At 64.1% G+C, this 21,821-nt stretch overlaps 6 protein-coding genes across 6 annotated transcripts; 1 reads left to right on the forward strand and 5 right to left on the reverse strand.

The window, feature by feature from the left end:
* Positions 1–1,138: 1,138 nt before the first annotated feature.
* Positions 1,139–4,557, reverse strand: EMIHUDRAFT_235476 (hypothetical protein; the record flags this gene model as incomplete). Its single annotated transcript, XM_005779989.1, has 6 exons — positions 1,139–1,269; positions 1,443–1,650; positions 2,126–2,242; positions 2,312–2,341; positions 2,667–2,722; positions 4,086–4,557. The coding sequence occupies 6 exons, from the start codon at positions 4,555–4,557 to the stop codon at positions 1,139–1,141; spliced, it is 1,014 nt and encodes a 337-aa protein (XP_005780046.1).
* Positions 4,558–4,785: 228 nt separating this feature from the next.
* On the reverse strand, positions 4,786–5,049 carry EMIHUDRAFT_73269 (hypothetical protein; the record flags this gene model as incomplete). Its single annotated transcript, XM_005779990.1, has 1 exon — positions 4,786–5,049. A coding segment is annotated over one exon (264 nt), but the record flags the coding sequence as incomplete, so codon positions are not given.
* A 2,472-nt stretch (positions 5,050–7,521) lies between these two features.
* Positions 7,522–7,977, forward strand: EMIHUDRAFT_235478 (hypothetical protein; the record flags this gene model as incomplete). Its single annotated transcript, XM_005779991.1, has 1 exon — positions 7,522–7,977. The coding sequence occupies one exon, from the start codon at positions 7,522–7,524 to the stop codon at positions 7,975–7,977; it is 456 nt and encodes a 151-aa protein (XP_005780048.1).
* Positions 7,978–8,831: 854 nt separating this feature from the next.
* EMIHUDRAFT_443114 (hypothetical protein) lies at positions 8,832–10,703 on the reverse strand. Its single transcript, XM_005779992.1, has 7 exons — positions 10,564–10,703; positions 10,264–10,491; positions 10,005–10,109; positions 9,690–9,728; positions 9,552–9,619; positions 9,167–9,391; positions 8,832–9,092 (listed from the first exon to the last, which is right to left on the reverse strand). Exons 1-7 carry the CDS (start codon positions 10,694–10,696, stop codon positions 9,036–9,038), a joined length of 855 nt encoding a protein of 284 aa, XP_005780049.1. The 5' UTR covers positions 10,697–10,703; the 3' UTR covers positions 8,832–9,035.
* A 2,902-nt stretch (positions 10,704–13,605) lies between these two features.
* Positions 13,606–14,603, reverse strand: EMIHUDRAFT_443117 (hypothetical protein). The gene is made up of 3 exons (XM_005779993.1): positions 14,164–14,603; positions 13,950–13,996; positions 13,606–13,871 (listed from the first exon to the last, which is right to left on the reverse strand). The coding sequence occupies exons 1-3, from the start codon at positions 14,578–14,580 to the stop codon at positions 13,736–13,738; spliced, it is 600 nt and encodes a 199-aa protein (XP_005780050.1). The 5' UTR covers positions 14,581–14,603; the 3' UTR covers positions 13,606–13,735.
* Positions 14,604–19,230: 4,627 nt separating this feature from the next.
* EMIHUDRAFT_468813 (hypothetical protein) lies at positions 19,231–20,694 on the reverse strand (the record flags this gene model as incomplete). The annotated part of the gene is made up of 3 exons (XM_005779994.1): positions 19,678–20,694; positions 19,427–19,461; positions 19,231–19,284 (listed from the first exon to the last, which is right to left on the reverse strand). Coding segments are annotated over exons 1-3 (1,095 nt in total), but the record flags the coding sequence as incomplete, so codon positions are not given.
* Between the last annotated feature and the right edge of the window lie 1,127 nt (positions 20,695–21,821).

A 21,821-nucleotide genomic window follows, 5' to 3' on the forward strand; every position in this document is an offset into this window, starting at 1 on the left:
GGGAGAAACTCGGCAGTAAAACTCCCGCGCCGGCCCAGGAGGTGGGAGTGTCACGGAGGCGGCCATTGGCGCGCGCTCCTTGTCTTCGTGGGTCCGAGTTTTTTTGGTCACCGCGAGAGAACGCGTGTTCGAATTTTTACTCCGGAACTTCAACTCTGCACGCGCACCGGCCAGGGCTACAATAGTGCCAGTGAGGCGGAGGCGCGAGTCGGAAGGCCGCGACCGTCAAGTGTCCCCCAATTTTCCTACTGTACCGTACCAAAGTGTGAACAGGTTGGAGCAGCAGCTCCTGAGCACGGCGCCGCAGGCGCCTGTTGATAGGTCCAGGTGATAGCCCTGGATGGGCAATGCATACGCCTCACTGGGCCTCAGATCGCCCGACCGCGTCCCGGTGCTCTGTGGTCGGATTTGTGACGCCGCCTCACCGCGCCGCGGCCGGGGGCCCTCCGGAGGCCGAGGATGGCCGTGGCGGACCAGGACGAGCTCTGGGAGGTGAAGTGTCAGTGTATATATTGTAGAGACCAACCATGTCCACAATATCTCTCAGTCTAGCTAAGCCTGGGAAGGCGATACCGGGGCCGTACAGCAGCTTGATGGTGCTTCGCCGGCGTTCGTCCCGGAGCGGTGCCGGACGGGCGGTCCGGGGGACAAAATCGAGGGACAACGCCGACGGCGCTCTGATTCGACTTTTAACTTCAAACAAAGACAGTGGCACGCGCCGCACTGCGGCGCGTGCCACTGTCAGGAGCGGATCCGTCAGTTAGTTGTGTTCACGCCGGGATCGTGTCCCTCACAACCTGGGCAGACTTTAGCCTACCACAGTACAATCGCTGTGAACCCAGCCACGTAAACTCGAAATACGAAAACTCTCTCGGCAGGTGCAGAAGCCGTATGCAGAAGCACGCGGAGCTCGTCGCCAAGGAGATACGAAGTTTCTTACCTTTACCCCTGCCCAGGGTCATGTTGACACCGCCCGTAATTTAGTCGGATCTACAGGGAATTCTGGGATCTACGCGCGCTCGAGCGCGCACGCCCCCGGGTCTCCTCACCCACACGGGTCTCCTCAATCCTCACCAAAAGCGTGGCCGCTTCAGTCTCCACAGCCTTTTCGGGCTTCGCTTGTGTGTAGTACTCCACGCTACGCCTTCTCCAGCAGCAGGAAGAAGCGGTCCGCGTGCTGGCCGTGCTCCCAGAAGCGGTCAAAGTAGGACTGCTCGTCGACGAGGAAACCGCCCTCCGCGCCGGGGCTGCCGTGGAAGATGCGGATGCCTAGTTGCCAAGTAGTCGACACATTAATGCTTGCTAATCAACAGTCAATGGACGACGCCGTGGAAGATGCGGGTGCCTAGTTAACAAGTAGTCGACACTTCACTGCGTGCTAATGAGCAGTCAGGAGACGCCGCGGAAGACGCGGGTGCCGTCGACCCGCTCGCACGAGCGACCCTCGAGCGGCACGGACGCGAAGCAGCGGCCTGCGTCGCCGGCGGCGGCGGCGCCTCTCCGCATCTCGCCGAGCAGCCGCGCGAGGCTGCAGCAGTAGCGGTGGTTGTCGGAGAAGATGGTAAGGCGGCCGGAGGGACGCAGCGCGCGGTGCGCGGCGTCGAAGAGTGGCGGGGTGAGGAGCGAGCCGGTGAGGTGGGAGAGCGAGTCCTGAGAGGCATGGTTAGAGAGGAGGCGACTAGTAGGTGCGAGAGTGAGTCGATGGGAGTCATGATTAGAGAGGAGTGACTAGTCAGGTGCGAGAGCGGTTCCTTGTGGGTCAAGGAGGGAGCTCGGCGGTATCTCTCTCGGCTATGTCTCGACCATCTCTCGGCCATCTCTCGGCCATCTCTCGGCTCTATCTCCGCCTCGGTGCCCCACCGGTGCGGCGGCTCGGGGAAGTTGACGAAGATATGCGCCACCGACTCTGGCGACACCTGCACCAGTTAATTCATTAACTAATTATTTAATTAACAATTAACTCTGGCGACACCTGCACGGAGCAGCAGTGCATCGCCGTGCTTAACGGAGTCGCTTAGGCGGCTCCGGTGGTGTGCCGGTGTGTGTGCCAGTCCGCGCCAGTCCGCGCCCTTGCCGTGCCAGTGTGCTGTGAGAGAGGCTTGTGTTTTCAGAACTCTGGCGACACCCGGTCTCGCAGCAGCGCGACGCCGTCGCCTCCAACCACCGCTAAGTTGTCGACCCGCCCCAGCGCCACGCGGGAGAGGAGGGAGGCGACGCGGTCGTGCTTCAGCTCGCACGCCACCTAAACCGTTCGAAGCTTCATGGTTGAGTACGTATTCATCGCGCGCTTGTGCTTCAGCTCGCACGCCACCCAGTTCGCCGCGCCCGCGTCCGCCGCCGCCTGGGCAGCCACCCAGTCGCATGATTATTAGCTAACAATCAGCTATTATTAGAATTAGTTAGCCGCCGCCTGGGCAGCCACCCAGTCGCCGGTGCCCGAGGCCAGCTCGAGCTTCACGGGCAGTACCGGCGGCGGAGGCGGCGCGCTGTCGGCGCCGTCGGCGGCGGAAGGCGCAAAGAGCCTACGCGCTGATGACCCGGGCATCAGGGCGGGAGGGCGAGGAGTGTGGCGGAATACAGCGCAATACGGGTCCTCTCGACCGCTGTTTGGGGGACAAACCACGCTAGTATTCCGCTTCAAGACACACACGTGTTTCCGCTTCTACCGCAAAGAGCCTCTGCCACCGGATGCGGCCGTCCCGCGTGAAGCTGGCGGCCAGGCCTGTGCGGGAGATATGGGGAGATATGGGGAGAGAGGGGGAGAGAGATGGGGAGGCATGTGAAGCTTGCGGCCGCGCCCTTCCGGAAGCGGCGCGAGGCCGCCTTGCGCGCAGACCTGAGGGCTCGCCCCCTCCGAAGTAATTAAGTCGTCCTTCACTCCCACCCCTTGGGCCGACTTGCGTGCGGACCGCTTGCCCGCCGGCGACAGCCCCGTCGCGCCGCCGCCCCGTCGCAGCGCGGGTCGCAGTCCGAGGGTGCGCTTTAGCGAGCCGACGAGGTGCCTTGAAGAAGTAATCAACACGTCATTCCCAAATAGCGGCGGTGGAGTGCGCCGCAGCGAGCCGACGAGGTGCCTTCAACAATTAACAACGAAGTGACTCACGATCAGCCAAGGTGGTGTGCGCCGCAGCGAGCCGAGGCGCCGCACGAGCATCTTCCTCGAGAGCGGCGGCAACTCAGCGGCCGCCGCCGCCGGCGGCGGCGGCGGCGGCGGCGGTGCACCGGCGGCGGTGCCGGTAGTGGCGGCGGCGGCGGGCGGCGGCGGCGGAGGAGGAGGTGGAGGAGGAGGAGGAGGTGGAGCAGGCCCGCGGGGGTCTGGCTGCAGCAAGTGATCCATCTCGGACGGGTGGGCGAGCGAGAGGGCCTAATTAATTATATCAGTTAATCAACTAATTAATTAAGTGATCTCGGACGGGTGGGCGAGCGAGAGGGCCTAAAAAAGAAAGCCATCGCCGGCCTTTGCTCGGCTGGATCTACTATATCTCGGCGGGATCTCGGCTAGACCTCGGCTAGACCTCGGCTCGGCTGCACCTCGGCTGCACCTCGGCTCCACCTCGGCTACACCTCGGCTACACCTCGGCTACACCTCGGCGATATCTCGGCTATATCTCCGCCTCCGGAGGCACGAGGGGCGAGCGGCCAAACAGCAGCGTCCGGCGCAGCGGCGCAACGAGCTGCTGTGCCGCCACTGCGCCGAGCGAGCGGCTTAGCCTCTGCGCCTCGCGCTGCAGCTCCGCGCGCCGAAACACCTCAATTAGTGAGTCAATTAATTGGTTAACTAATGTAATCATCGAGGGCTGCAGCTCCACGTGCCGGAATACCTTGGCCTCCGCCCGCTCCTCGCCGCCCCACTCCCCGCCGCCGCCGCCAGCCCACCCGCCGCCCGCCTCGCCGCCGCCCGCCTCTCCTCCGCCGCGCGCACTCGACTCGGCGAGCAGCTGGCGCGCCTATCGCAATGCCAATTAATGCTAATCAATGGGCAACTAGCTAACTCATAAGTCTCGGCGAGCAGCCGGCGCGCCTGTCGCAATGCCAATTAATGCTAATCAAGGAGCAGCTAACTCACTCATTCATCGGCGAGCAACCGGCGCGCCTGTCGCAATGCGTCGCGTGCCAGCGCGTCCTTGCCCAGCAGCGCGCCGGCGTGCGACAGGTGGAGCTCCATCGCCGCCTAGTGAGGCCAATCCAGTACTGACTAGTCAATGCATTCGTGTGCGACAAGTGGAGCTCCATCGCCGCCTGCGCGTCGGTGGCATCCGCCTCCTCCGCCGCCTCGTCCAACTGCACGACGGACAAATCGTGGTAGAAGCGGCAGTTCGCGCCGCGCTCGCACCGCCCCGCCGCCCAAAAGGAGCAAGCGAGCGGTGCGTCCGCCGGCGGGGGCGGCGGACTCGCTGACCGCGCGGCAGCGACCGCCTTCAGGCGTTCCTTACGCTCCTCGCGGCGCGCCTCGACGTGCGCTCGCAGCTCCTTGAGCGCGAGGGACTGAGACAAGAGGCGAGCCAACGCCACGTGCGCCACGCCGTCCGGCACGACGCGCCATGCAGATCCCGCCATCTCGAATGCCTGATTAATGCCAATTAAGGAGTCATTAAGTGATTAGGACGCGCCATGCAGAGCCCGCCAGCGCGAATGCCCAGCGCGCAGCGACAGCGTCGCCGCACCGCACGCATCCGCGCAGAAAGGTGTTGAGCGCGCGGATGTCCGCCATCAGCGGGGGCGAGCCGTGGGCCATCCGTCGCAAGAGGTGGACGGCGGCGGTCATGTCACCTGATGAGTTAATGATCAGCTGACGAATGAGACCACTGAATTAATTAAGTGGACGGCGGCGGTCATGTCACCCGCGGCGCAGAAGCCCTTGAGCATGGTGGTGTACACGACCAAATTCGGCCGGCACTTTGACGCCATCATCGCCTCGAACACGCGCGCGCCGCCGGCGAGATCGCCGGCGAGCACGTGCGCGTTGAGCAGCGTCGAGTAAGCGTATCCGGTCGGGTGCAAACCCTCCGCAAAGATCTGCTCGAACGCGCCGACGGCCCGGTCGAGCTGCTTTAGCCTGCCATGCTCTGAGATGTCGCCTAGTCATCGACTCGTTCCTTGCTCAATCACTCGCCCGCGCGTCGACTGGCCGTGCTCTGAGATGTCGCCCGTCAGCTGGCGGACACGCTGCAGCTGCTGCTCGCGCGAGAGCGTGGAGGGTCCCGGCCCGGCGCCGCCGCCGCCGAGCGGGCCGAGTCCGAGCGCAGCGCCGCACGAGCACTTGCGACCCCACTCGAGGGCGCGGCAGGTGCAGGCGGCGGCAGCCGGACCTCCTGGCGGAGGCGGCGGCGGCGGGAGAGCAGGCGGCGGCGGGGGAGCAGGCGGCGGAGGCGGCGGATGATCACGAGGACGAGGCGGCGGAGGTGGAGGAACAGGAGGCTTGCGGGTGGCGACAAGGAGCTCGACAGCGCCGTTCGCGCCGAGGGTGCCCACCTGCACGAGGCTGCCTTGCCAGTCACGCTCGCTGCTGTACACGCGCTCGCCGTCGTGCAGGTACAGCTCGCCGTCGTGGACGCAGCCAGTGAGCTCCGGCTCAGGAGCCGGCCGCTTTTTGCCCATCGCGAGCGTCGTGGGCGCGCTTGTTCGCTCGTGAGCGAGCGCGTGAGCAGCGCCAGCGAGCGCGAGAGGCGGGCACGTGAATCGGTCAAAAAAATAAACGTGGTGGGCTCCTCCTTCGCTGTCCCATCTCCTCATCTCTTTCCCGCCTGGGCGGGGCAGCGGGCGGGCGCGCGGTGCGGCGCGGCGTGTGCGTGTGTGCGACTGCAATAAAGGACCGCTTGCGACCATTGGGCTTGTACTATTAACAACGAAGGCGCTCTCAAAAAAAAAACACTTGCCCGAAGTGCCAAAAGGTTCTCGGAGACCCGTGTTATGGTGGCCCTGCGACCGCGCACCCCCCCTAGGGGCCAGGGCTCTCTAGCCCGTAGCCCGATGCCGATCATCCGGCCCGCTGGGTGCGCTTCTTAGCTCCCCGGCCCTGGATGTGAGGTTACCGACTGCACTCCAAGTGCTCCAAGGTTCTCGAGGTTCTCGAGGTGGATATCCTTTGGCCGTTGGGTAGCGAGGATTGGTGTGACGCGATCCACGCAGGCGTGTTTTCTGGCGGCCGACCGTCAGTGCACGGTGTTGCCCCTTCTCCGACTGCCCCGGCTAATTCCCATATCTCTCGAGGTTCTCGAGGTGGATATCCTTTGGCCGCGTTGGGTAGTTCCCATATACATAAAAGGGAGAGTTAGACAAGGAACGAGGGGCAACGCGTGGTGAGCACTAACTAACTCTGATGTTCACTCCATTATGTACCATGGATTCGTACAATGAGTCGTCACTTGAATTAGGCGTGGATGGCGGCGCGTTCACACTATCCCGTCAGAGACCGAGGCCGCATCGTTGTCATTCATGACATCGTTGCCACAGTCGCGCAACCCTAGCACAGCGCGAGCTGTGCGGGGCTCGACGATGGATTTGTGCGTCGCTGCCGAGGTCCTCTGTCGGTCAGTCACGAATGGCCGAGGTCCTCACTAGGGTCCTCACAAATTAAGAGGTCCTCACGCGGCGAGAGGTCTTCAGACACATGCCCGCGGCATCCCCGCCTTCACTCCGGGTTATGAATTGGCTCATCTCCCCCCGATTGGAGGAGTGATCGCCACCAGGCGAGCGCGTAGGATCGATACTAACTCAGGCGTGCAGCAAGCGAAAGTCCTCAAAGAGAGTGGGACTCTAAGAGGTCCTCACTGTGAAGGTCCTCATGCGCGGAGGTCCTCACTGTGCCGCGCTCTCAGACCTCTGCCCTCGCCGTGCCGCCGCTGTTCCCCGTCGCATCAGCTGCTGACCTAGGGCATGTGGTCCTCACTAGGGCACGCGGTTGGTTCTCAGGACTCAGCTAGCTAGCAAGCAATTCAGTGCGCCGATGGGGCCGAATCAAATAACAGATGCGACACCGCTGAATTGTGGTAGTGAGTATAATGTGTTGCACTAATGTGTGCATTACTGTGCGCATGCTTGGCGACGTTGAGTCGTTTCCGTCTCACGTGAATTCGATCCTGTCTCACTCTCAGCGTCCTAGTCAGCGTCTCAATCTCGCGTGTCTCGATACGGCGTGGCAAGCTCCCGACGAAGTGCCCGAGATGTGTGTCTCGCGCCTTGCGGGGGGGGAGCGGAAAGAAAGGAGGAACCTCTTCCCAAGAGCACCACGAGATTGCCGACAGTGTCCGAGAGTGTCACTCGTCTTTGGAGAGCTGCATGCAGCCAAACACACGTGTATGTATGTGTATGTAAACACACGGGCTGCCTCAGCATCACGATCAGCTCATCCATGATACACTCATTGCAGTCGGCGATCACCGCCTCCTGGTGCTTGTAGGAGTGGACCTTGTCCCGAAGACGAACGAATTGTAGCAATGCAAGCCTAACTACGTGGGGAAAAATCTTTGGTACCCTACCCCACTTTGTCCCAAATCCAGCGCAAGATAGACGTCGGTGCACATGGCACACCCCGCCATTGCCGCCCGCTGCCGCGCCGTGCTCGAGTGCCCGCTTGCGTCCAAAGAGCTCCGTGACGCCGCGCACAAGCTGCTGCGTGCTCCACCGCCACCGGCGCAACAACGGCTCTCGGACCCGCCGGCGACGGCAGCGACGGCGGCGGCCGTGTGGACATGTCGCTCCTGCACGCTGGTCAACGGGCAGGCCAACGCCAGCTGCTCTGCCTGCGGCGCGACCCGGCCTCTCGTCGTTGGCGCCGCATGGTCGTGCCGCGCCTGCACCTTTGTGAACCGCGCGCAGCGGTCAAAGTGCGAGGTGTGCGCGGAGCCTCGACATGCGCCGGGCGGCAGGGCCGACGGGAGGGCGGAGGGTGGAGGAGGAGGAGCGGGAAAGGCGGAGCAGCGGAAGAGAGCGCGCCAGGCCTTGGCGAGTGGCGACGATGACTTTGCTTCAACATAGCGTCCGTTTTTTACATCTCTTTTTTTAGATCTCGTGAGCTGCGTGTGAGCTGTGACGTGTGATCCGTGGGGGCCCGCCTGACAACAATAGAATAGTGCGAGTACTCACCTCAGAAAGTCACACCACTGCTCGTTACACGCATGAGGGCTCGCGCGCCGGGCACAGCCACAGGACGTGCGCGCAGCGACGGCCGGCCGAGCGGCCCCCCACGGCAGAGCGTCGCTGGGCTCAGGTACGTACGTGACGTCGTCAATGTATACAGTACAAGTGATCTCGGGCGGGCTGCGGTGAAAGTAGACAGCGACGAGAGCGCGACCGGCAGTGCGGGCGGCCACAACTCCCACGGGACCGGTGACCTCACGGATCGCCAATCATGCCCTGGATGATTTGCAGAGCCTGAAGGCTGCTCAGGCCGACCTTTCCACCGGAGGTCGCCATGTTGCGAATGCACGGCATGGTGGCGAGCTCGTCGACCATCGCTTGCGGCGGGAAGAAGCGATGGTTTGCCTTTTGCGGCGCCTGCGTCTCCCATCGCCAGCCAGCTTCCCAAGCCAACCGGTGGTTTCCTCCGCCGGTGGTTGCCGCAGAGTCGTACATCCGCGCGAGCGCCTTTAGCACGCTCGTCGATTGCGGCGAAAAGCACTTCTTCTGCTCGCCGTCGCGGACAATCGGCCCTCGGTCGCCGCTGCCAACGCCGCCGCCAGCGTTGCCCCAGCACTCCATCGGGTCCTGGTATCTGCCGTCTGAACCACTCGGGGTGAACCAATCGAGGGTGTGCCGCGCCTCCTCCCACACTGTCGACGGGGCGTTGGAAGCCATCGGCCGTGCCCCAGGCGCTGGCGGCTCCGGCTGAGAAAAAAGAAACCCGATTGCTCCAATTCGAAACAGACGGGACGGAGGAGCAAGGACCCGACAGCGGACGGACGTGGAGGATGGCGAGCCCGCACACCGGACATCTACCCGCGGTGCATGAAAAAGACCTGCAAGGACGGCTAAAAGGCTCCCCGTCGCCGCACCGCTCCCCGCCGCCCCGCCTCGGGACAGCGCCTCGCGCCGGCTCACTCCTCCTCCTCGAGCTCGTCCTCGTCCTCGATGTCCGCAAACTCGTCAAACACCTGACGAGATTGCACGAGATCACCCGAGATTGCTCGAGATCGCCCCTCCTCGCACACGTGAGGGCGTCAGACACCGCGATCGACTCCTTGTCCGTGAACCAGAGCGTCTCCTCCTCGGCCTCGACCAAGCCGGCGGGGCAGTCGAACGGGCCAAAGTTGCCCGCGAGCGCCTTCGCCACCATCTCGGCGCGGCCCGCCCCAGCGGCCGACACGATGACGCACTTTGCCGCGTTCATCACGTCGAGCGAAATCGCGACGAAATCGCCGTCCGCGCGCGCGTCGTTGCCCGCGAGCACAACCTGTAGCGACGAATGTCGGGGAGCAAACAACAACAATGATGGAGGTGATGCCGGTGAAGGCAATAGTAACGATGATAATCATAAGCACAGTGAGAACAGCAACCAGATTTGATGATGATTAGGGTAATGAGACTACTGACCGCAATCGGGCGAGCGCCACCTTGCCGGCGCGGCTCGCCTTGATCTCGGCAGAGTCCGGGAAGAGGCAACCGACGTGCCCGTCCGGACCCGTGCCTACCAGCAGCATGTCGACCGAGATCACCCGAGATTACCCGAGATTGCCCGAGATTCCCCGGACCCGTGCCTAGCAGCAGCATGTCGACCGAGGGGACGGCGCCTATTCACAGCGAGGGGTGTGAAGAGGCGCCGCTCGCAGCAGCAGCAGCATGTCGAGCGACGGGACGGCGCCGCTGAGTGTCTAGCCTGTGTGTCTGTGGCCTGTGTGTTGCTCTGGTGAGGCCGTCTCTCCCCGTCTCGCCTAGTCTATCCCTTTGGTGTGCCCACCCTCGCCCCCCCTGGTGTGTCCAGTCGCTGGCCAGACTGTCTCCACTCTCCACTGACTGGCCAACAAGTCACTTGCCAGGCAGTCTCTTCCCCTCTCTAACCGACTCACCGCTGTTGTCGATCGAGGCGTGCGAGGCGAGCAGGGAAGAGTAGCTCTCTGCGACAGCGGCCGGCTCGCCCTCACCAAAGGCGTGCACGTTCGCCTCGGGCACGCCTGTAGGTAAGAGCCAGGCCGTCAGTGGGTACCGTCTCACCACGGGCGGCGGGCGGACACACTCCCAGCTCGGGTAATCTCCGGTAATCTCGGGTAATCTCGGATAATCTCAAGTAACTCTCGGGGAATCTCCGCCACACGTCCGGGCACACACCTAGCTTCTTGGCCGCGTCGAGGCCGCCCTCCTTGCACGGGTAGGAGGGGATCTTCTCGTTCGCGAAGAAGAGGTGCACCTTGCTCGCGTCGAACGCGTCCGCCGGCATCTGTGCGAGAGCAGCCACCACCGAGCCTCCTGGGATGCAGAGTGAGAACGAGCCCTTCTCCGCGATGCAGGCGCGCGCCGCGGCGGCAACCTCGTCGCAGATGTCGTCGGCGTATTCGCCTGGCTCGAGAGAGACGGGCGGTGACGGCTGACTGCGGCGTAGGAAGGACGGCCAGGCTGCGGTGAGGGCACCGTCAAAGACGCGGACCGACTTGATCTCCTTTGAGATTGCAAACTCCTCGACGGCGAGCATCTGCAGGTTGCCAGCGCGGCGCGCCGGCGAAAGCACGAGCGCGGTGGCAGAGCAGCTGACAAGAGCGAGCATGATGCCGCGGAGCTGGAGTGAGAAAAGAGAAGCGATTTTCTTTCTTTTTGAGCTTAGCCTTCGTGTTATGAAACAACGCAAGGCGGACAGGGCATATCGCTCTCGGGCTCACAGACATCCCTCACACCCGCCGCACACCCGCCGCCCCCGCGCGCGCCCCACCCTGGCCGGGAGAAAGGGGAGTGACAGTTTGGGACTCGCAAGCCCGAGTATGTTGAGTCCTGGCTCAACAACGCAGATAACAAGAGGGGGTGGTCCGGCTCACAGGTCCGGCTCACGCGCCTCGAGCTCGCCATCTACCGCACTGAACACTTCCGCCCCCTCGCTCCCAACCCATCCACCCCGCCCCGGGCCGCGCCGCGCGATCTCGGGCGATCTCGCGCGATCTCGGGCGATCTCGGGGCCGCGCCGCGCTATCTCGGCGATCTCGCGCTATCTCGGGCGGTCTCGGGGCCGCGCCGCGCTATCTCGGGCGATCTCGGAGCGTCGCTCGCGCGGCGTCACACCTGCTCAAAAAGGAAGGAGGTTGGAGGCAGGAGGTCACGCCCCATCCAGAGCGCCGTCGTCGCCGGGTTTTTGGCCCCCGGGTCGTCGCCCGACGGTTGCTGCGCGGGGCAGCAGACCATCGGACGGCGCGACGACGCCCCGTCCGGCACGCTCCCCCCTCCACCCGGCTATTGCCGCACGAGCGCCCTCAGCGGCGGAATTTTTCCCTCGCGCTTCCTTGGGCCCCCGGCAACGCCGACGGACTTCCCGTCCCCCCACCTGCGCCGCAATCACCGCCGTGATTGTCGGCGCCGCGCCCCTTGGCGCCTGTGCATGTCCCGCGTGCCCGCCCGCCAAGGCTGGTGCCAAGGCCAACTCAACTGCCAAGGCTGGTGCCAGGGCCAAATCAACTGCCTGGCTGGTGCCAAGGCTCAAAGGCTCTCCTCTCTCTCTCCTCCCTCTCTCCCTCCCTCCCTCCCTCCCTCTCACCCCCCACCTCTTCTCTCCTCTCCCCCTCCTCCTCTCTCCTCTCTCCTCCTCTCTCCTCTCCTCTCCTCTCCTCTTCTCGTCCTCTCCCCTCTCCTCCTCTCCTACCCCCCCATCTTTGTTTACCGATGCGTCCTAGAATGCAAAAACGCATTCTAGGACGCACTTTTCATCTCAAAGATACCATGTGTCTCGGGTACACAGGGCATTCTAGGATGCGATGGCTGTCCTGGAGATAGCCGCGCCGTGTCTTTTGTTACGCGTTCCATCTTAGACGCCACAAGCATCTATAGATGCACAGCTGTTCTGAGATGGCACTTGCATACTAGATCACATTTTACTATACTTGGACAGGGAAGCGTCTCAGGAGACACCGTGTGTCGGGTGCACCGGGCACCGAGGGGGGAGCAGGGAGCCAGGGAGCACGAAAAGGCGGTGTGATCTCTCGGCACCCCCTGGGGGCCCTGCCTTGAGTGCTCGTGTGAGGTCTCTCCTCGCGGCCTGCCCCTCCTGGAGAACCAGGTTCTCAGCACCGCGCATGCATCTGCTCGCGCCACGAGCTCTGGGCGCAAAGACCAAAGTTGCATGCACTGCTTACGACGATCCGACGGCGACGCCGCCTCCCCCCCCCACCAACCAGTTTGCGCGGCAGGTAGCGGGGCCAGTTCGAGGCTGAGGGCGTGGGCGTGCGCCTAGACACGGAAGACAGCGTACTTCCGAGAGTCGGCCAGGGGCGGGGTTTTTCTTGTTTGACTTGGCGATTTGAGGGACCGGGCATCCCGAGCTCTGCTCTGCTCCTCGCTCCTCGCTCGGTGAGCTGTCGCCCACCAGCGCGCGGCGACCGCGCGCACACCGTGCCCGCCGGCTCGCCGCCCTCCTCACCACCCGTCGGCGCTGTCCGCAGGCATGTGAGTCAGAACGGCGACCGCGCAGCGCGCACGGGTGTCTTGCTCGCCACCACCCTCTCGCCCCCGCTCCGTGACCGCCGCCGCCCGCGCCACCGCCGCCGCCAACACCGCCTCGCGCCTCGCGCCTCGCTCTCGCCGCCCCCGCCGCCCGCCCTCGACCTCGCGACGGCGTCCTTCTGGGGATCTGCGGGTGGCTTGCCCGCCTCGCCGCCGCCCCCACAGCGTGACCGCTTCCGCCGCCCCCACAGCGTGACCGCTTCCGCTCGATCGGTGAGCCGTCGCCCACCACGCGCGCTCTCACGGCGACCGCGGGCCGCTCATCGCCTCCGCCACGTCGCAGGTGTTTGATCTGGGCAGGAAGCGGCGCTGGTGACGGCAACCGGCAGCCACGTGCACGGAGTGCTAAGCGAGGTGCCTGTGTCCAAGTCTGAGTAGCCCGTGGCCGTGAGTGGCGTCAGGGGCAGTGTTCTGTGACTGTGTCCTGTGCGTGCTGTTCAGTGTGAGTCGGTGCAGCGGTGGGCCTGCTGCCGCTGCCACACGTGAGAGCCGCTGTCCGTGCCCCAGCACGTTGCGCGGAGAGGCTATAGGGCGCCCACCCACGAGTGCTCGGGTGGGCGCGCCGCGGCTGTGCGAGTAGTAGCGCAGCAGCCGCGGCGCACAGCCGGGGGCACGGCCCGCCGCGCAGCGCTCGCCACACCGAGTTTTCTTTTTCTTTTTTGTTTTTATACGTGCGTGTATTTCTTGAGATCCACACGCTGTTCAAAATATGCGCGCGTCTTCTGAGACACGCGCTGTTCACAGTATGCACGGCGCGTCTTTTGAGACAGCAACGCCAATCGGAGATGCCGCGAGCAATTCGGGATGCGCGGAGCAACTAATATAGACTCGCGCATCTTAGGATGCTCGAGCATACCGAGGACAGCGAGCGTCTAAGTAGGAGGCCTACTAGACGCACTCTAATCCAGAGACGCATTCGGTAAACAAAGATGGGGGGGTCGCCCCCCCAGACGCCGCATCCAAGTGCTCCAAGAGCACGGACGGCGCTCGGCGGCCGGCGGGGAACATGAAATGAAAACACAGGGTCTGAACTTTCACATGTGTTGGTACTTGTAACAAAGAGAGATTTGTCCGCACATCTCATGCTTGAACACGACTCGGCTCACATGACGGAGCATCGTGGCGGAGTCTCGCCGACCTCCAGCGTCACCACTTTCAGCTCGGCTGAGCACATGCGCCCGCTCACCTCGATTGCGCGCGTCGGCGGCGGCAGCGGCAGCGCTTGCCAGGGCATGCGCCTGCGAGGCCAGACGTGCGGGGAGTGTGGGAGGGAGGAGGGTGAGGCCTTGGAGCCCCGCCTCTCGTAGCGCGCGCGCCGTTGCCGCTTGTCGAGCTGCCTGGTATGGGAGGCGCACCCGCTGGCCTAGGGTGTGAGGAAGAGCGCGTAACGAAGGCGGCACGAGTGACGTCCAGCTTAGGCTGCAGTGTGAGCGTGTAGAGGGAGCAGTGAGTGTGAGGGAGCAGTGAGTGGGAAGCTGCAGTGAGTGTGGGGCTGCAGTGAGTGTGTATGTGCGGATCTAGGCCCTCTGCGTATGTCCGAACAGCTGTGTCCGGCGCGACGACAAGGGTCAGGTCGCTGGCGCAGAAGGCTCCGCAGCAGCAGAGGCCGCCGCACGCGGGGCCGAGGACGAGCGCCGCCGAGTCGCCCGGCCACTGCATCGCCCGAGTGTCGATGACGTAGTGAGCGCTGCAGCCGCCGAGGCGGAGGCGGGCGGGCAGCGCGTCGCCGCCGCCGAGGCTCACCTTGCCGGAGCAGGTGCTGAGCTGCTCCTCGGCGGGAAGCATCGGCTGCGAAGGGCTCGCAGCCGCCGCCACGGCCGGCACGGGACGCGCGACAGCAATCGGCGTCGCAGTAGCGACGGCCGGCTGCGGCGGCGGAGGGTGGCACAGGTCGTGCTGCTCAGGGTACTGAGCGATGTGCACCTCGGGGTATTGCGGAGTCTGCATGTTTGCGATGGTGTATCAGTCTTGTATCATCTCCTATGCTATCCAGGGTTTGGACTTTCTGCGGGGTATGGTATGGCTCGAAAGTTGGGAGGGGCTACTCGGGGACAGTGCCGACGGGGCGCGGCTCGTGAGACGACTCCCGCGAAGGCACGGCTGGCATCCGTGGCGTGGGGATCGCCTTCGAAAAGTCGGGCATGGCTCTCCCCGCAACTCTATCGCTAACACGCGCGCACCACCGAGACTGTGGTGGGCGCGCTGCGGTCGCACGTCTACCTCCGTCATAGTGCCACGACGTGCGGCCTAGAATTAGCACACGCGCCTCTGCTTGAATACACTCATACATTGGATTGTCATTGCCTGTGAGTGCGAGATTAGGGCTAGCCGCAGGCAGCTAGCCTCTGAGGAGGGCGTCCATAGACACCTCACTAGACCCCACACACGGTCTCGTCCGTGCCTCGCCGGCCGGAGAGATTGCTGGAGGTAGAGCAAGCCTGCTCTAGCCTCGCATGTCACTTCCTGTCGTCTGTTGTGTCGTTGTGCCCTTGTTTGTTCTCTTGGCACCTTGGAGTGCTGGGGGGGGCGACAGGGAGGATGTGGCCTTGAGTTATGTGTAAGCCGACTCAGGGTGTGTGGCAGCCCGCTGGCTGTGTGTCTTGTGAGCTTGTTTGTGTCTGTGTGTCGCTCGTGCGTGTCGTCATCATCTGTCCAGCGTCCACCCATACCGCGTTGGTGTCCAGTCCGAGCCTGGCTGTTCTTCACCTTTCTACCTACCTACCTAGTTGGAACCCAGGTACCTAGCCAGGCCTACCTAGGTACCTAGGTAGAGCTCTACTCTCGTGAGGCTGTGAAAGCACGCCCACCCTAGCGGGATTGGGCACTTGCCCACGAAGGCAAGTGTTGCGTCTGATTCACAGCTTAGGAGAGTAGGTAGAGCTCTAGCCCCGAAAAAAAAGACGAGGCGAAGAGTCCTCTTGCAGTGTGTGTGTGTGTGTGTGTGTGTGTGTGTGTGTGTGTGTGTGTGTGTGTCGGTAGCATGCCCACCACGCTTCCCCGCGACCTTGTCCGCAGGCCCCACCGGCAAGCTGCGCACAGGCTCACGACCAGTGCGGTGGCGCGACGGGCGAGTACGCCCCGTGCTGCGAGGGCACCTCCTTCTCCCGCGTTCGACGAGGTGCCGTCCCCTCCTCTGCCCACACGGATCTCCTTTTGCGAACAGGATCCGCTTGCGAGGTGCTCACTCCTGGATACTACCAGTGCTGCCCGACCTCCCCATCGGCTGACGCGAACGCGACAAGCGACTCGTGTTTGACACGGGTGCCGCCGGAGCGATCGAATGGAGGCTGATACGGCACGAAACTTGATGTCGAAATCACATGACCTGTCCTATGAGCTATGTGTCGAGCGCGCGTGGGCGGGCGGGGGTGGGCGTGCGCATCGCACGACCATCGTGTGTGCCCGAGCTGCGCCCCTTTCTATCTCTTTTCCAGCGTGATCCGTTCGTCCCTTCTTGGGGCTAAAGCCGAGCGGCCTCATCTTGTCCTCCGAGTGCGCGCCACCGCCAGTCCCGTGCCCAGTGTCGTGCGAGGGAGCTTGTTGTTGTAAAATTCTTGTCTTTTGTATCGCGCCCGGTAATCGTCATCTGGAGGTCAGGCTTAGACGGTGGTCGGGCTTCACTCGCCCCCTACTCGGCGGCTACACCGCCACCGGAGCGCCGCCTAACACACCGCACGCGGGGCGCGAGGAAGCTCGACCACACCGTCTGGCCTGCCGCAAAAGTATTTTCCGGCTAGAGACGCGGCGAAACCGCTCTCGTGCGCTAGCACGCCCCCTGGCCGTGATTCTTGAAGGCCGTGTTGGCGACCACCTTCTGCATGTAGTACTGGCCGTTGAAGGCAGCCAGGAGGAAGAGGAGGTACGGGAGCAGCTTGTGCGGCGTGCGCACCTTGGAGTACTGAGAGAGCAAGTAGACCGCGTAGCTCGAGAGCAGGATGCCTGACAATTGGTTGGCTGTTGTCATTTACTAACCAGGGTCGGCCGCGTAGCTTCAGAGCAAGACGCCTGTTAATGTGTTGGCTGTTGTCATTTACTAATCAGGGTCGACCGCGTGGCTTTAGAGCAAAACGCCTGGCGCGCGGCACCACACCTGACGAGCAGAGGCCACGCCTCACTTTTCCACCGTGCTTTCCGCTGCACATGCTGAAGCCGCCGGGCGAAGCTTCTGCTGTGGAGAGCAGGCGTGTTCTCTACTCGCCCGGCAACACACCTGCAGCCGTGCGTTCCACACCTTCTCGCTCGAGGAGGCCATCAGCCCCTCCTATGCACAGTAGGCGCCGCTGTGAAGAGGCGCTGTTCACACCTTCGCGCTCGAGGAGGCCATCCGCCCCTCCTTGACTGCGGCGAGCATCGCGTAGTCGACGCCGCCGGGCAGCCCGCACATGAAGAAGGAGATTGCCTGACGATGAACTACTCCCTCTTAGTCACCGAGAAGTAGCAGGCCGCACGTGAAGGAGGAGGTTGCATTCTGGACAGGCCCGACGCAGTATCGGAGGCCTGGTCCGGCAAGGCCCATAGGAGCACGTCTCAAGGAGACTAGTGAATTGCGTGATCAGATTAGTTAACAGCAGCGGCGGCCTGGTCCGGCAAGGCCGAGCCCAAAGACGATGTGGTGCTGCCACTCCTCGGCCGGCACATTCTTGAAGACCGACAGGTGGTAGCCAAAGAGGCAAGGGATCATGTAGGTCGGCAGCAGGTTGCACTTGCCCAGCGACGAGTTGACCGGGTCGCCAAGCACGGCCGCCATCTCTCCAGAGCTGCTCACGGTGATCACCCAGTTCGCGAGCGTGTGGAGCACAAAGTAGCGCGCCGTGTCGTCGCGCGCGCGGCGAGCGATCAGCGCGTCGCAGGCGGCGAGAAAGGCGAGGCAGCTGCCCGCGCCGCGCGCCAGCTGGCCCAGCGTCGTCGGCCGACATGAGCCGAGCGTCAGCGTGCCTCGCCCGTCCTCCCGCTCGAACTCCTCGTCGTGCTCGTGGTGCGACGTCAGCCACTCGTCCCACGGCCGCACCAGCGCGGCGCTGGCTGCGAGTCCGGCGCCGGTGGCGAGCGCGAGCGTAGAGTTGGAGGCCGGAGGCATGGCGGCTGAGCCTCTAGCCTCGGGTGGCCGGGGCAATCGTCGACAGCCGCTGGGTTCGCAACATTGACATGGGTGGGGAGTCGCCATCTGTTGATGTCCAGTCACCTTTCTACCTACCTACCTCCAGTCTGAGCCCGACTGTTGTTCATCTTTCTACATACATACATACATCTGCTCGCGAGGGGGGAAGTTGTGTGTGTGTGTGTGTGTGTGTGTGTGTGTGTGTGTGTGTCACTCACTCACTCACTCACGGAAGTTGTGTGTCCGCGCCGTGCGCTTCCTTTCATCGAGCCCTCCAGCCCCCGCTGCACTCTTAAAATGAACTCGGGGGCACGGGACGCGGCACAAACGGGGCACAAACGCCAGGCTACAAAGACGGGGAGGCACCTAGTGACGCAGGGGAGTCTAGGCGACGGCGGCGTCCTCCGACGCCGCGGCGAGCCTGAGCTCGGTCGCAATCTCTTCCGCCGCCGCGACCGACCAGGCACCGCTACGTGACTGTCATTCTCCCTGGCAAGAAGAAAACGCTCGCGTTTGGCGAGATAAAGGTCTGGATGCGGTAGTTTGGGGGCCGACCCCCTGCCACCTCCGGGCGCCCACAGACCGAGAGATCAAAACGGGACGGCCTCTCAGACGTGATGCCTCCATGCGCCCGTCGCGTCGAAATCGACATACGAGTCGATCTTTGGCCCGCCAGAGGGATATACAACGGCGTTTTGGGCGACAACAGCGCTGCGACCGCGAAGTGGCGGTGGATATGCTCCCATGATATGCTCCCATGTTGCCGACGAGGCGCCGGAGTGGCCGGCGCTGCTCGCCGCGACCACGACGGCTACTCTGATACTCCGGGCCGGCCCGTCCTACCCGACGGTGGCACTCTTCCACGTCTCGCTCACGCTGAGAAAAGTTCTGAAACGGCGTGCAGCAGAGTCTCACCGACGAGTCGGTCCGCGTGTGACTCCTCGTGTCCCGTACTGTTCTCACACATCCATAAACTCACTTTGGCCTCACTGAAGCGATGCCTGAATCCTGCGAATCCTCAGATTTTAGATTATAGGACGCTCTGCGCCCCCTAATACGGGAGAGAGTCGGCTCAGACGGAGGTGACAGAGCCCGAAAAACACACACGAAAAGAATGATCTCGCCTCATGCAATGAGCAGGTCGCACACACTAACACCTCGAGAAAACGAGGGGAACCGTGACAAGCAATTACTGATACTGTACTCCATTGCTGGGATCTCGTGTCACTGTGTATAAAACCTGCTCCACCGCCCCCCCGCCCGGGGCCACAACCTTGCAGCAACGCCGAGCCGCGAGCGCATCCACCATACCCATTCTCCAGTCACAATCTTCTGTCGAGAGTCTCTGTAGAGAGAGAGAGCGTCACCCAAGACGAGGCACGGTGCTCCGCTCGTCGCCAGGCGGAGGCGGCCACACCGCCGCCGCTGCGGGCGACTGATCGCGAAACGGTTCCGCGGCCGACCGCGGCGCCCGCAGCGTGAGCCCTTCCAGCGGCCGCTGCACAGACTGCACCTCTACCGTGTCGCATCCTGGCCCCGGCTGGAGGGGCGGCCTACAGAAGAAAGACCGCGAATCAAGAGAAAAGAAACATTTCGGCTGTCGCGGCCCCGGCTCAAGGGGAGGCCTACAGACAAAGAAATACTCGATGCCGAACACAGAACTACGGGGTGGCCGGTCACGGCGGGAGAAGAGGCCCCGTCCGCTCGGTGGCCGCGCCCTGCCACTGCGCCTACTCTCCCAGACGCGCGTCTTCAGAGCATCGCGTTGTGGGGTGTGAGCGCTACGAAGACAGCGAAAGCAGCTGAGCAGGCGTGCTGCGCATCTAAGGCCACCGCACCTCGCTCCTGACCTCGGGACATCTCAGGAAATCTCGCATCTACGGCCACCGCACCTCGCTCCTGACCTCGGGACATCTCGGGAAATCTCGCATCTACGGCCACCGCACCTCGCCCGACGCGCTCCCGTCCCAGCCGCTCACATCCGGATCGCAATCGCCGTTCCGTCCGCCCGCCGCAGCCTCTGCCCCGCCGCCCCCGCCCCTCTGCTTTCCCGCCGCGCCGGCCCCACCGCTGCCGCCGCCTCCGACGCCGCCGCCGCCTCCCCCGCCGCCTCCCCCGCCGCCTCCGACGCCGCCGCCGCCTCGCCCGCCTGCCTCGCCGCCTCCGCCTCCGTGGCCAAGCGCCTCCGCCGCCTGTTTGAGACCTGCGACGAAGCCCGTGTCGTATTGCTCCTGCAGCAGCGTGTCTGCCTTGCGCAGCGCTTGGCGAAGCAGCTCCGTGTCGCTGCGGTGCCGCGCCTCCGCTTCCGACAGCTCGCGCTCCAGGCCGTCGCACCTCGCCCGCGCGGCCTCCAGCTCCGCCGCCACCTCCGCCCGCGCCTCTCGCTGCGCGATCTCGACCTCTGCCCGCGTCGCCGCCCGCAGCTGCGACCGCAGCTGCACCGGCGACGGCGCCTCCTCGCCGAGCCGCTGCCGCAGCACCGCGGTCTCTGCTTGCGCCTGCGCGACCCGCTGCTCCGCCTCTCGCGCCAGCGCTGCGGCGTGCGCGTTGAGCCGTCGCTCGTCCTGCTGCTCCGCCCGCCGGCGGAGCGCCGCCTGCGTCTCGGTGCCGAGCCACTGCGCCCCGAGCGCGACCAGCTCCGCCTCCGCCGCCTCGCGCCGCTCCGTCTCGGCAACCAGCTTGGCGCGCAGCTGCGAGCGCTGGCGCAGCACGGCCTCGAGGTCGGCGCGGAGCAGCGCCTCGGCGGGCGTCGAGGCGACCGCCCCGGGCTGCTCGCCCGCGCGCGCCTCCGCCCACGCGATCGCGCCGCGAGGCGCCGGCGCGTCGGCACCCTCCAGCAGCGCGTCCTCGAGGTTCGGCGCAGCGGCGGGAGCCGGAGCTCCGGTCGCGACGCCCTCGAGCAGAGAGGTCACGCTCTTGGCGAGCGCCTGCGCGTGCTGCTCGAGCAGGTCCATGCACTCGTCTGCAGAGCAGTCGGGGGCCGTTCGCAGCCGCGGCGCCGCCGGATGAGGCTGGCCAAAAAATCCGGCACTTTTTCGGTGCTGGTAGCCCCCCCAAAACAGGCGCGCGCAGCGCGCCCAGGGGCGCCGCAGGCGCCCCAAGCGGCGCGGAGCGCCGCCGCAGGCGGCGGACAGCAGGTGCGCGAAATTAAACGCCATTTTCGGTTCCGCGGTTTTGCCACTAACATTGAAATCCGGTACAAAACGACTTAGCCGAAACAGCTGACAGACAGACAGAGAGCACACACGTTCGAGATTGGCCTGTCCGAGGGTTTCCTCTCGCACCCTACCTGGTTTCCTTTCCGTGTTTCCTGCTCGTTTCCCTACAACACCCTCTAGTTTCCTCGGGAAACCCCGGGGAAACTCCGTGGAATTCGTCATTTTGGGGGGGCTCTGAGCCGTGTCTGAGGCTGTTTTGGGGCCAAAATCGGCAAAATACCGGGTATTTTGCGGGTATACCTGGAAAACCCCGGTATACCTGGAAAATACCTGGGTATCGTGCCGATTTCCTCAATTTTGCCCCAGATTTTGCCCCAGACCAGCTCTCAGACTCAGGGAAACTCGCGAGTTTCCCGAGGGAAACTCGAGAGAAACAGAATGGAGCACCAAACACCCTCTGGTTTCCCTGGAAACTTCCGGAAACGCAAAGTGCTGGGGACCCTCTGGTTTCCCTCTGGGTTGCCGGAAACCCTCGGACAGGCCAAGTTCGAGACGGGGGTGCGCCGACCGCCGTCGCGGACCCAGTAGAGCTAGATGGTCCCACAGGATGCGCCCTTAGCCTCTGAGCTCGTCCTAGACATTTTAGGGAAGCGTGGGCAGACCAGAACGCGGCCACGGCGACGCTCCCCTCCGAGGCTGTCAGCAGCGCTGGCGGCGATCGTGGCGACGGCGCCTCGCCGCTGCAGCGGCACAGAATCGAGGAAGTGGCGTTGGTGGCAGCATCAATGAGATATGAAGGCGGCCGTAATGCTGGTGGCGCCTTCGAGGGCGGCGGAGAGGGCGGTAGCAGCGACGGCGATCGAGTCATGTGGCAGGGGTGCGAAGATGCAGCAGGGAGGCTTGAGTTAGCGACGCGGGGCGGTGGCGTGCCA

The sequence above is a fragment of the Emiliania huxleyi genome, assembly GCF_000372725.1.
Source record: "Emiliania huxleyi CCMP1516 unplaced genomic scaffold EMIHUscaffold_220, whole genome shotgun sequence".
NCBI lineage: Eukaryota > Haptophyta > Isochrysidales > Noelaerhabdaceae > Emiliania > Emiliania huxleyi.